Below are 13,460 nucleotides of genomic sequence, written 5' to 3' on the forward strand. Positions count from 1 at the left end.
TGTTGGACACGTTGGACTTGGCTCGGATAGTCTTGTGGTCAGTCTATCTCGTACAGGACGCGGGAGAGATACAGAGAGCAAACGGTAGTACACTCAGAACACTGCATGGATCAATATTGCTGGACCGATCAGCCATCTTCATGTCTGGGCCCTCGAGGCGGTCCCGGCCCCTCGTGGGATGAGGTACCTCGCAGCTAGCAGGGACTTTACGAGTCATGGCTCTGGCACTAGTTTTCTTCTGTATTGAGTCCCAGCCATGCTTTGCTAGCGTCAACGCAGCGAGCCGGTCTCCGGTGCAACAGGCCCATTGAAACACAAACAAGAAAAAGCAATTGAGCAACAGCCCGCGCTGGTTGGAAAGGATCGGTCAAACATCTTGGTGCGCTCCTCAGGACGTGATCAGCATCACGGTCGTCCCTCGATTCCTTGCCGTTTGAAAGTCTACGGAGCAAGAGGTTGGACCAAACTGGGAAGAGGTGAACCGACATCAACTTCACTCAGTGGTACGGGAAAAACAGTCTCGACTTGGGTTGAGGATTGGGACGGCCGATCACATGGGCTGAAAACCCCTCCGACACTTTCCCAGACAGCCGATCAACTTCTCCCGTCATCACTCGGACCTGACTCCAGCCCTATGTTTACAAAGGTACACACGGTGTACGAGACCCTAGTTTTCTCCACATCCACTGCATCGCTGAGGAGGGATCTTCTGGAATTTCTGGCTTTATTTGGAGATCTCCCTGTCAGCGCTATCTATTTCTCCCCAAATAACACAGAACCAACCTCCTCGATTTAGGATCTACTCTGATCGGCATCGCCCTCTCAACCTCCAGCGTGCCGTCGGAACGTGTGCCTCCAAAAGAATCGACATCCACCCGCGTGCGTACTGCTGTCCGTGGGAACTGCTCCACCCCCAAAAACTAAACTTCACTCCGAAACCCCTCGCCCCTCCTGAACCACAATCTCTCTTCCGCTCCCCTTGGGATCGTCTTTCGGACACCTTCAGGTTCCTCTCTGGTGCCCCTCCCCCTCCTCTCTTCTTCCCGTCTTCCTCTCGTCTGCCTCAAATCCCACACCTTGCCCCTCTCCTCCCACTCGACGCGAACGTTCAGCTCGTGGAACCGGTCGACCAAGTTGTCTTCTGCCCTGCAAAGTGACAGGAGGGCCAGCAAGAGAGACAGACCCAGGCAACCCGTGTTCTTCTGTCCTCCCGAAATTCTGTTCCCCACTGTTCGAGCTCGGGTATATTCCACCACACTTCCCCCTGCCCGCTCATCAGAATTGCCAATCTGCGTACGCTCCGGCGACCCTTGCAACATTCTATCTCAGCTTCGCAGACCTCCGCCTTTAAGATTCGGAATTTTCTGCGGATCACCAATTGACACTCTTACCTCCCTCCACCCACCCCTCCACCCCCATAAAATCAACAATTGGATGCGGTGGGAGCGCCAGCGGCCCATGTGGTGACTCCTAGCCAGCACGGTGGGAACAGTGGACTAGTCACACGGAATTGGTCCCTGCGACAATCGTTCAGCCACGGTTAAAAAGACAATGCCTTCTTCCAGTTCATCGGAGGGTGCTCCGCTCGCCGATTACTTTTGGATTGCAGGCGTGGATGGCGGTGAGATTCTGGACACGTTCCGACGGTTAGGGGAGGAATATCGCATCAATTCGGCCGCGTCGCCAGGTCCCGCCCTGAGCGATGTCATTCAAGAAGACGCAGATGCAGAGGAAGAACACTCGGCCGATGGCTCCTCTCGACCAAACTCAACGCTCTACGTGGGTTCCAGCACCCGGCGGAGCTCTAACCAGCGCCTGTCTACCCTCTCGCGCAGTGATTCCGACCGGCGAAATGGATCGAGCAGCAACCGCAGTAGTGTGACGGTCAAGGATACCTCTTCCCCGTTACGGACCTCGGCCATGTTCTCCGAAGACTTTGATTTCGACCAAGCGCTACTCAAATTCACGTCGGAACGAGACACCTTCTTGACCGACCTGAGCTTGAGCGCCGGCGCCATCACGCCAAACACACGCCCGCGATCCCGGGTACGCACCCAAAAGATCGTCTCGGATGATCCACCCCCGCCCACGGGCAACTTGCTGAGATCGAGTATTGGAAGCGTTCGCCGGCACATGTCTTTTCGGGATTTGAACAGCATGAAGAGGCAGCCGTCTACCATTTCACGGCAAGGTGAGTGATTCAATATAGCACTGCAGCGTCTGGCCGCACTGGGAAGCGAGGAAAAAATCCATTGCACACACACATACACAGAGACGGAGATAGCGCGAGAGAGCGCGCGCGTGCGGGTGTGTGTGTGTGTGCGTGGAGGGATCGAAATCTCGAAACACTGTCGCTCATGAACTGACTTTCTCGTGCAATAGCTTCGGTTCGTACCTCTCGACGACTGAGTAACTACAATTCAGTCATCCCCGTTCCACAACCCCTCGAGATCTCTCCGACGATGCACCCGTTGAAACGGCGGTTCGAGCCCGTGCTTCTTGACCGATATCCAACGCGAGGCATGACCGAAGAGTTGAAGCAGCGCGGTAATTTTCCCGATTACGTTCCCATGTTCGCCTTCCCCAACGATGTGAATATTGTGGCATCGGATCAGCGCCCGCGCTCGACCTGGCACGGGTTTGCCATGACCACCGAGAATGGCTCCAAATTACACGCAATCTGTATCATTGTATGGATTCCTCTGAATGTGAAAGCGGCAGATGAGCTCGAGAAGCGCTGTGAAGAGTGGCGGAAGGAAAACATGACGGATGAGGAGCGGGAATTGGCAGCTAGCCTCGGCGAGCGCCTCGCGTCGGAGCGCGCCAAGCTTTCGCGGCTGTTGGCGCAGCTTCCAAATGTGGTGTCGGGATCTGAATCTCGAGAGAAGCTGGAGGATGAGATCAGCGCGGTCGAGGAGAAAATTGGGCTGATGACGGATCTGCTCCGGCCCGTGCGACATGCCGCCTCATCCAAGATTGAAGGTCTTACCGATGGTGATACGGGATTCTGGATCCCGCGCGCATATGGTATCTTAGGACGGGAGGCGAACATGACCAGCTTCTGGAAGGAGTGGCTCAAGGCAATTGTGGTGCCAATGACCGAGGGCGCTGTGCAGCGAGTCCCGTCCAATTCGACGCGCATGGGAGTGTGGCAGCCTCTAGAGCGGTACGTCATGAACCTCTGCACAGAAGCGTTTTGCCCTGTGTCCTCCAAGACCCAGGTTGAGCTGGCCATTCGCGAATTACGTCTTTTTGCCCGACAGGAGGCCGCCAACGAGCTTCCAGGATCCCGCAACACCGACCTGTTTGCCCTCTTCCGAACATTGTCTATCGCGAACATCATCATCCTTTTCGAGTATGCCCTCACGGAGTCTCGTATCATCTTCTTGTCGTCCCATACGTCAATGCTCTATCTTGCCACGAGAGCTCTCGTTGATCTTCTTTTCCCGCTCCAGTGGACGGGTGTTCTGATTCCTGTTCTACCTGCTCGCCTTGTCCAAGCAATTGAAGCCCCATGTCCATATATCGTGGGAATCGAGCGTCGGTATGAGAAAGTCGAATTGCCAAGTGATGACTTTGTGCTGGTCGACCTTGACAACGACCTGATCGAGAGTACTCTTCAGCCGACGCCTCTACCTCGGCACCAGCGTCGCAAGCTTCTTTCTCTTTTGCAGATGGCTGCACCGCATCACGGCCGCTGTGGAGTCCCGACTGGACCTCCAGCATACGCCATCGAGACCTATCCTTGGGATACCTTTTTGACCGAGAATACCGCCGCATATACCGCAAAGGCACCCCCCACCCACTTGGCCAAGTATGTTGGCCTCAACTCGGGTACTTTCGGCGCGGCTGCGGTTTCCCCTGGCACGTATCAACCTCCCATCTTCAACGCCTTCCTTCATGCCCGCAATGAGCAAAGTTTCTCCCGGGGTTTCTCGGCCAAGAGCTTCGATCGGCCCGGAACAGGCTCTACTGCTCGTGCCAGCGCATCGCCTCCGTCTCCACGAGAACATTCGCCCACTTCGGGATACTTCCCTCCCCCTACTTCTTCATCTCGGAATGACTCGGGCATGGCGCTGCAGGCGTCCCTTCGAGAGAAGCGCTCGGGCCACTTTGACGCCGCCTCGCGACGGAGTTCGTCCTTTGGAATGGCTCGTCGTCCTAGTGCACCTTTCCTGGGCCATGCGTCCAACCTGTCCGTGACCACACTGAACGCGGAGCAAAGTCAAGGTGCGAATGCGGGTCCAGGTCCAGGTTCGACGTATGCCCCGTCTGTATACGCCCAGTCTACCATTGCCGCATCTACAATCGTGCCACAGGCTGCGGTGCAGTCGGTAGACCACAACGCGGGTACCGCGTGGATCGAAGGCCACTTCTTCCAGATTACGCCGCCCGATGAGAAGATGGTTTGCGCGATCTGTGATGATCGAGCAGAGGAGGGCATGTTCCGTTGCTCGCAGTGTAAACTTACCATCCATAATCGGTGTGCCTCTCAGGTCTGTCTAGTCTGCGAGGCAGCCTTCCACCCGAACCAGGTCCGGGCTGCCTTTGTCCGATGCTTTGCCAGCCTGTTCTACACCTACAAGAAGTACCTGATCTCGGCCACTGGCGAGAAGAAAAAACAAGGGATGTTTTACACGTTTGACATAGACGCTTTCATGAAGAGTCTTCCAAGCGAGCATGCCGAGTATATTGCTGTGCTACAGCAAACGCAAGGTAAGACCGAAGATGATCATTTCCCATGAGAGTCCGGGTTTCAATTCTGACTGTTCTGGATTTGTAGGCTTTAACGAGTTCATCAGCGAACGTGAAAGAACCAATCCCAAGTCCAAGGATTCGCGTATGGCACTTTTCGATGAAATCGTGCTGTCGAAGCGTAATCGGGGGCGTTCGTCCCTCTTCTCTGGTCGATCGACCACGGACTTTTTGTCAGACACCTCTCATCATCTCTGGCGGACCGCAAGTGCTTCATTCTTCACCCCAAGCAGTAGAAGCCAGTCTACCTTGTCTGGCGATTACAGCAGGGTTGCGCAAAGAGGTGAGTTCATCTCGTCCCGCTGTCGTGCCACTTTTCTTTTCTTTCTTTTCTTTTTTTTTTGTGAAGGCAGTCTAACTTTGTTTTAGCGCCGGCCAAACTTGACACGAGTCTGATGAAAGAACCCCGCATGATTCATGGAGCTCCGCGAGTGTCTAATGCGGCTAATACTGCCCGTCGAAAGCCTCTGCCTAATCTCATGAACGGACTAGCGATCTCCCCTCCCAGCTAACGGATTCAATTTCCCCGGAGATTTTCCGAGTGCCATATAAATCGATGATTGGTGCAAAAAGCACGGTTCCACGACATGAGTGCATTTAAATCTAAGATGACACATCCTATTTTCGATGTGATCCTCCATGCATCATCCCACGCGCTCTCTATGGCCCTTTACATTGCCTCATTTCGGCTGAAAGCCTATTGCGGACGTCGATCCCTCAAATCCGGCTGTTCGAGAGTAGCCCCGCTCTAGACAAGCCCTCCCCGAATCCAGGAGTCAGCTCTGCAGATATTGGTCTGGGGTTGTACCCTGGCCCAGCCCAAAGTCCTTTCGGTGGAGAGATCGCCAATCTTTCTCGTCCTGTTCTCGCACAGTCAGCTGAACAAGCTTGGTGCTGCGGGGCATTTCCTCTACGTGCACAGTGTCCATGCAGGATGTACATGCGTCCCCAGGATGTCATATGTGGCACAACTCACCAAGTCTTTCCGCCAATGGGGGACGAATCCTCAGGGATCCCGAGGACACCTTCATGCCACGCACCCTAGGGGTGTTTAAGCAGGATTGCATCGTGGCTTGCCATCAATGGTTCTTCTTGGGCCCAACTGGTCTTATCACTCGGAATCAATGTCCAAATAAATGAGCTCGACGCTGTCGCAGGCCCCCAAAATCTGACAGGCTATGAAAGGAGCTATCGGATTAATCTCATGATGCATGTTCAAAATGTGAACAAAACCTCGTACATGAGGAATACTCCAACTTGATACACATCAGTATCAAGGCACAGATTTTCAGTGTTTTGCGCAGCCGAGAGGCTGCATTGAATTTTCCCAAGTCTTTGAACCACACAGTCAGACTGCCTAATGGGTCTTGCGATCTGACTGTCTAATGTTCCCGACTGCCATACATCGAAGAGACTTGGGGGTTTTGTTCTTCGAATTTTCACTAGATCATGTTGCATCATTGCTTCTATTACCTTGTGACTGTCCTTTTCTTGTTATGCTGTCTTCCTTGCCCGTTCCAAATACCCCCTTCTTCATAGCTAGTTGATCTGTGTATCTATCCTTTTTCTATCCAGACTTTTTGTTAATGTGTTGTTGGAACACAGCCATATTGTCTTTGCACCGGAGAGCGTAGAAGGTTCTGTCATGCTCAGATGTACCTGGATGGATGATAGTCCGCATGAATGCCACAGTACGCTTATACACGTCGCTCGAAGGAAATCCCGAATCCTAACTCGAGGACTCAGAAAGTCCGTACATAGTACGGCGCTGTGTTAGGAGGTGAACCCATGAATTGACAGCGGTAGTTCATTGAAAGTAAATAGGTAACGGCCCGGGCCTTTTTAGCTTCTTCGCGCACCTTTTATGCTATCGATTCCACGAGTAGAGCACAGCTTTAGCCCTGCTAAAGTCCCACCTCACTAAATCATTGACATCCTATGATTTCACAGCTCCGGCGACATATTTTCACCTCTTAGAAAGAATACTGACTCCGTTCAAGCGGATGGCGGAGAGCAGGAAGTCCTGGACAGTTCATCTTGGCAAATAAGATAGCTTTCTGAGACTCCATGATCTGATGATGATTGCCAGATTGTGATGACGAACTAAGAGAAAAGCTCGAGTGTGGAGAATGCTAACTTATAGAAGATGAATACGGGGTAAGATCTATGAGCCTCACACTAGAGTAATGGGAGAATCCACGTAACTTTATGTGATAATATGCGCCTCTTGTAGGTTAATAGCCCGCCACTCTCACTCTGACTCTTCTATATGTACGCACAAATAAATTACGTGCAACGTTGGCGAGACGGCGCTTGGACGGAGCTTGGACGGAGCTCTCGCTCTTATGACTGCCTGCTTCGTATTCTGGATGGGCTGCCCTCCAAGGTCTTCCGAAACCGAACGAGACTGAAACAAAAGAACCTGGTCTGGTAACTCTCCGTAACACCCAGAAACTGATGTATACTATGTAAAGTTAACCGCTGTTCGCAAGGTGAAAGGCTATAGGCCCCCGAGAGTGAAGGAGAGGGATCTGGCGCTACTGTAGTTGACTGGCAGTCAGTCTCTGAATATGAGCGAGGGGCTCTTCGCTAGGTTAGAGACAAATAGTTTTTCCACTTCCTTCCAGTCCTTAGTCAAATCATCGCTTGTAACAAATTGACCTCCTACAACTATCTAAAATAGGTACGACTATACGGAGCTCCGAAGCCGTCTTCCGCGTTTCACGACCGCCGTGCTGACGGCCTCTTCCCCCGTCATCCAGGATGGCATCTTGTCAGGATCGACGATACCCAATTCGGCTAGTTGACGGAATCCCCCTATTACATCGGATCCCGTAAAAGTCAGTGAGACAGTTGGTGAAGATGAAGAGCCCGCTGGATTGGTCGTGTGATCGTCGTCTTGATCCTTCGCGGTCGAAGGTGGGTCCAGTAAGCGGATATCGACTCGGTCCAGAGGAGCAGGGGTCAATGAGCTTTCTGAACTGCCGAATCGTAATAGAGTGGCCAGTCTTCGTTTTTTGGAGGCCGGGGACAATTGATGGCCTTCTTCAGGGCCAATATCTCGCTTGGGTATTGATTTCGAAGTCGAGTTGATGTCTTCATTCTCTTTGTCATCGACCAAGAAGACATTCTCACCCGTGCGTATGTATTCCTCAGCGGAGACAGTGGTTGACGGCCGAGGGTCCAAGGGGCTGCCCTCAACTGCTGCATCAGCGAAAATACTAAACGCCCCGTGGGCCGCGGTCGTTCGCCCTGCTCCACGCAGCGCCAGCAAAGTGGGCAGATTCTTAGCCGCCAGCGCGGTGGCCTTCAACGTATATCTTTCGTGTGGCCGAGATAAGGCCTTTGGCACTGCATCACGGACAAGGCGCTGTAAGGTGCGAGAGTCTGTGGCGACGGAATTACTTGACGGGGTCGCTTTTGAGCCTGGCGACGTAGACATTGAGGTATAGACAAATGGACAGCTATCTGGGAATGCGACATAAACGATTCGAGAGGAGTCAGCGAAAATCTCCGATGATTGTCGCGGACTCTGGTACGGCGTATCGAGAACAAAGATGCGCAGAATGGTGAGTGGAAGCGTGGATGAGCGAGAAAGATGATAATGCGCCTTGACTAGCGGTGAGATTTCTTGCTGGAGCGCTTTGACAAAAGTTGCGACCTGAGTGCGTGGAATACTGGTTGACCACTCGGTCAAGGAAGCATCGTTTGGCTTGTGCTGTCGCGCGTCGATGCGGCTCAGTTCGAGCGCCGTCCATCGCAGGCTGGACGGGTGATCGTCCATGTACCGCAAGTCAGCCATTGCGAGTTGGCGCAAGGTGATACCGTGCCGCCAGTCGCCCTCAAGAATCCGTTCGAGAACTTCACGCTTTCCTCCCTTGCGATCCCCAAAGTCGACGTACACTTGACGTACATCTTCGATTGTTTCGGCCGCGGGGTACGGAAGAGCCTCGTCGTTGCTATTGTCGCGACGGGCATCCGATTGGAGATAAGGTGGGAAAGACGTGAGATTTTCATCGTCTAGCCATGTCAATGCGAGATCGACGAGGGCTTGCCGCGAATGTCTGCCTAGCGATTTGGCGAGGGAAGGTGTTGTCGAGGGGATGCGGAGATTGTTTGGCAAACTAGCCGTTGTCGGCGCGCGGATCAGTTTGGAACGTGCCATGTTTGGATGATCGAAGACGTGGGTATGATCTGAGTCGACTGTAATTGTCACATGAAGACGCGCCTATCAGGTTGATGACTTTATCCTGGATCGAACGGGGGGCCATGGGTGCCAAATTTCACACACCTGGTCTAGATTCCACGCGGCGAAGCTGCTCCATCAACAAATACAGATCACGTGGTGATAATAATAGAAGGTTGGGGTACACGTCACGTGTGACCATCCATCAAGGCTTGTATACTTCCAGGAGATGCTCTCGCTTGATAGCAAGAGCTCATGCAGTCAAAAGGCTGTAGCCTGCCAGCAAGTTGACATCTTCCCATGATAGAAACAGTGAGTCGAGGCTCGTAAGGATGATCGTTCTTGAAACAATGTGACCATGAATCACCAACAACTCTTTTGCACCGGAGCCGAACGTAAGCATTCGGAAAGCTGCCGAAGCTAATAAGTCTAGTAGGACATTTATCCTGAATAGGCATGTACTTGTACTAAATCTTATGGACTGCGCTGCACAGCTGAGACTATCTTGCGCCATATCGTGTCTCTTGACGGAGCTCCATAATCGGTGCTGAAATTGGGTCTGGCTTCAGTAGTCATGTGTTTCACGGCGGTGCTGAGTCCCACGCGCCTGGGAAATCATAGCCCTTCTGTCACCGTAAACCACACGACAACATACATCGGTAGTCTGGAATGAATCGCCGCTGGTGCGTATGGACATGAACTACATAAACTCGACAAGTATTCTGCCTGGGCTCCTTCCAAGCTCTCGTTGACCCAGAGAATCTTGTCGGAGCCAAGCTGGTCCAGATTTGACAATCGAACCTTACTGAGGTACTCTGAATGTGGTAACGCCCTTTCTCTTGAAAATCAGAGGTGACTACACTAGGTCGTTCCTGCCCGGCACCTTCATGCTGCAGTATCCAAAATTGACCAGGTGCATGAATATCGAACCAGGATATAGCAATTGAGAGGGTGGCTGCGCTGTTCTGGACCATTGTTCGTGGTCCCTCTATCACTGAACACGATTCCTGTCACATTGCGCAACGATGCCTTCATAAGCCCGTTCCGAGGTTGCCGGCGAGGACGTCTCTTCCTGATCGAATGATGACCGCAGAGTGATTTCAAATGAATAATGTCCTGCCCGATGATGGATCCTCACCTGTAAGGTTATTTTACCCAAGCTCAGATACTAGCACTCATATTATTTACCAAGCACTCATGCAGAAGCACACTCGGGCTCGCGCACTGACATTTCCACCGACTATCGCGCTTGTTGCTACCCTCTAACTAAATATATACATGTATGGTGTATGCACACAGATTCAAATATCGTACAGTACTAGACAATAAGCTGTACCCGTGTGCGACATCACTTTGACGATTCGCCAGTTGCCTGCTGCACGTCGAAGCTTAAACGAGGCGCGATGGAGGGGGAGGATAAGTACAGTCGCGATGGAAGCAAACTGCTTAGTCGATTCGAATGCGTAACAAATTCTCGAATCTGTGCGGATCAGTGGAAAAGCCAAACTTTATCGGAGTATGTGTGCAGTTGTGTAGTGGTGGATCTCATCCATCACTGAACCGTCTTGATCATCCCCACTCGACGGAGTCAACGCTGCTCCAACCCGGACAGGAAGGATCTGTTCCTGGGATGGGCATAGCCAAAGTGAGCGTCAAATGCATCACTCTTGTTTCAGGGATGCAAGTCTTGATTATAAATCGGACATTCTGCCCGGTTCCAAGTCCGCACCATCACCACCCAGTGACGGTCCCGAGGAGGAAAGCCACAGGAACGTGGCATGCAGCCCTCCGATCGTCGGCCATTTGCCGCGGTCAAAGCCCGGCTTGCAGACCAGTGATGGAAAATTTTTTTTGATTAAGTTTTTCAAGACGTTCATCACGTTTGTGGATCTTCATATTGCGCATTCACTATCTATCCTACCTTTCGAGGGTGCTCTAGGAGCAGAGCTGCGTTGCACATAGTCTTTCCTTGTAGTTTTGAAGCAGGACAGTGTCCCGAGCGTACTCTGTTCATGTCATTCCGGCTCTCTCCCACTTTCGACTCCGTCAGGATGTGGACTACAATGACAATCTGGGCTCGAGAATTACCAATAACAGTACAATACAGTATCGTCGGACTTAAGTTCCAGATTACTCATCTACCCCTCCAAGAGCGCTGACAAACCACCCTGCACTGACAGAATATGATTGGACAGTGGTCTGCATCGCTTCGCACTTTGACGAATTGAAGAAGGATTCCCCCCCGCCGCGTAGCCCATGCAGCAAGACCAGGGGCCCATTTGCCAGTCGATTGCCCGATCATTCACACCGGAGATACAGTCGATGACTGTAACCCGAAGCCAAGTACAACTGCACAGCAAACCAGTCACTCTCCGGCTCCACTCCGTGGTACCACCCCCTCCAAAAAAGCGAGCCCACTTTGGACTCGGCACAGTCGACTTGATTCACACTCCCGCAAAAGAACATCCACCGCACTCTCCACAGTCTTTCCTTTCTCCCCTTCCTCTTCCCCATCTTCCCTCTCCACACACTCTCAACCTCACCCAGTTCAACTCTGTCGCGACGCGCTTTCGAAGTTCGTCCCATCCACGTCCATAGCACTCGCATCAACTCTACCACACCGTAACCCGCTTGGCCCAGCCGAACCATCACGGCCCCGAGCCGCATCCGGTGTACTACGAGTCACCCACACAAGACCACCGCGTGGACTTGGATTCATCGCGCAACACCCCCTCCGTGGGCGACCGATACCCTCTCGCTATAGTCCCGCCGACGAGCATTGCATCTTGACGCCACCTTCACAATGGCCAACTTCAACGCACGCCGTGCCCCCAATTTCTCCCAATATCTCGATGACTTGAACGCTATCCCATCACCTTACGACCAGGCGGTGCAGCAGCGACAGCAGGAGAACACGTTCAATCTGGACGAAGAATTGGCTCTTTTCACCAACACCGAGTTCTTCGATTTCGATGGCTTCACCGACCTTGGCTTGCCCACGTTCGACGCCGTCGAGCCCAAGTCTTCCTCGATCGAGTCTCAGGTCGACCAATCCACGACACAGAATGGGGACTTGAAGTTCCTCGATTTTCTGCAAGGTAAGCGATGGGCAACTCTTGCGCCGAACCCCTGCTGGTCACCGTTCGGTATTGGATAAATTTCTGCCTTCGCAATACGCCATGTGTCTGGGGATTTTCCGAATGTCTATGGACTATCCCCGCTCTGGAGAAACTCGGAGATGGGATATGTGCTTTGGATCGCCATACACAAATTTGTGGCGGCGAAAAAAAAACGTTCAGACCTATCGGGGTTTATCCACAATACGATTGTAACATGAACCTGCTTATGAACCAAAGACTAATGATGGGTTTCAATAGATGACCTGAACAACATGCCGCAGTATCAGCAGGAGCTTCCTCGGGAGTCTCAAGTGCCCATGCATTCCGCCACGTACTCGGCTATCGCGCAGATGCCTCCAGCCCCAGTGGCGGCAAACCCACCTCCCGCCCAAAATCTGCCGGTGACGGCCCCTCCTTCATCTGCTGTGCCTACACCTGCTCAATCCGCTGCCTCTCCATCTTCCTCAACCACCTCTGTCAAGCGAAAGAGCTCCAAGGTCACTCCCACAAGCAGCGAGGAAGCCGCTCGGATCATGGCCGAGGAGGACAAGCGTCGCCGCAACACTGCTGCTAGTGCCCGTTTCCGGGTGAAGAAGAAGATGCGTGAGCAAGCCTTGGAGCGCAGCTTGAAGGAGACAACCGATAAGAACGAGGCTCTCGAGGCTCGCGTTTCCCAACTGGAGTTGGAGAACCACTGGCTTCGGGGTCTGATCATGGAGAAGAACGGCACTGAGGAGCGAAACGAGGCATCCGAGAAGGTCATCTCCGACATGTTCAAGAAGTTCCTGGCCTCGCGCAAGGCCGAGTCCAGTCTTCCCGAGTCCAAGCACAATGTGAGCAGCACTGTATAGCCAGCGACTGAAAGAAGCGCACCCATACCCTCCAAAAAGGAAACATCCCTACCAATCCACCGAAAAGCGAAAAGCAAAGATGCCTAAGAAAGGAACCCCGACTTATTCCCCCTGCAGCCTGTTTCAACCACTGCTGCTCTGTCCCACTGCTTTGTACCAGGAGTTCAAGGCCGAGCAACACGGAGTTGTTTACATCTTCGGTCTTGAATTCCTGGGTCTTTTAATTCTTGTCTATACACTTTTGTGAGCGATTTTTTTTTTGCTTTTTTTTTACGAGTTCCTTTTCTCTTTTCTTGAAGGACCTCCATCGAGTGTGATGGAAGGTGCTTGCAGACGAGGGCGGCAGCAGTGTCTATGAGTGACGAATTTCCCATAGTCCAGTCAATTTTGTTTGAATAGACTCAACCTTTATTCTTTCATTGGTATCCTTTATCTTCTAGAGTACTCGAGTCACACATAGAACGCATACAGATTCCAACGTCCCTTTGGAATCAGCACAGGGGGTAAACATGGGATCGAAATATTATTAGTGCCCTCACACTTGATCGC

At 52.4% G+C, this 13,460-nt stretch overlaps 3 protein-coding genes across 3 annotated transcripts; 2 read left to right on the forward strand and 1 right to left on the reverse strand.

The window, feature by feature from the left end:
* Positions 1-1,551: 1,551 nt before the first annotated feature.
* POX_h09447 (uncharacterized protein) lies at positions 1,552-5,267 on the forward strand (the record flags this gene model as incomplete). The annotated part of the gene is made up of 4 exons (XM_050118201.1): positions 1,552-2,191; positions 2,383-4,716; positions 4,784-5,038; positions 5,125-5,267. 4 exons carry the CDS (start codon positions 1,552-1,554, stop codon positions 5,265-5,267), a joined length of 3,372 nt encoding a protein of 1,123 aa, XP_049964988.1.
* A 2,177-nt stretch (positions 5,268-7,444) lies between these two features.
* Positions 7,445-8,920, reverse strand: POX_h09448 (uncharacterized protein; the record flags this gene model as incomplete). The annotated part of the gene is made up of 1 exon (XM_050118202.1): positions 7,445-8,920. The coding sequence occupies one exon, from the start codon at positions 8,918-8,920 to the stop codon at positions 7,445-7,447; it is 1,476 nt and encodes a 491-aa protein (XP_049964989.1).
* A 2,824-nt stretch (positions 8,921-11,744) lies between these two features.
* POX_h09449 (Regulatory protein cys-3) lies at positions 11,745-12,911 on the forward strand (the record flags this gene model as incomplete). The annotated part of the gene is made up of 2 exons (XM_050118203.1): positions 11,745-12,039; positions 12,319-12,911. The coding sequence occupies 2 exons, from the start codon at positions 11,745-11,747 to the stop codon at positions 12,909-12,911; spliced, it is 888 nt and encodes a 295-aa protein (XP_049964990.1).
* Between the last annotated feature and the right edge of the window lie 549 nt (positions 12,912-13,460).

Source organism: Penicillium oxalicum, chromosome VIII, assembly GCF_001723175.1.
Source record: "Penicillium oxalicum strain HP7-1 chromosome VIII, whole genome shotgun sequence".
In the NCBI taxonomy this organism is placed as follows: domain Eukaryota; kingdom Fungi; phylum Ascomycota; class Eurotiomycetes; order Eurotiales; family Aspergillaceae; genus Penicillium; species Penicillium oxalicum.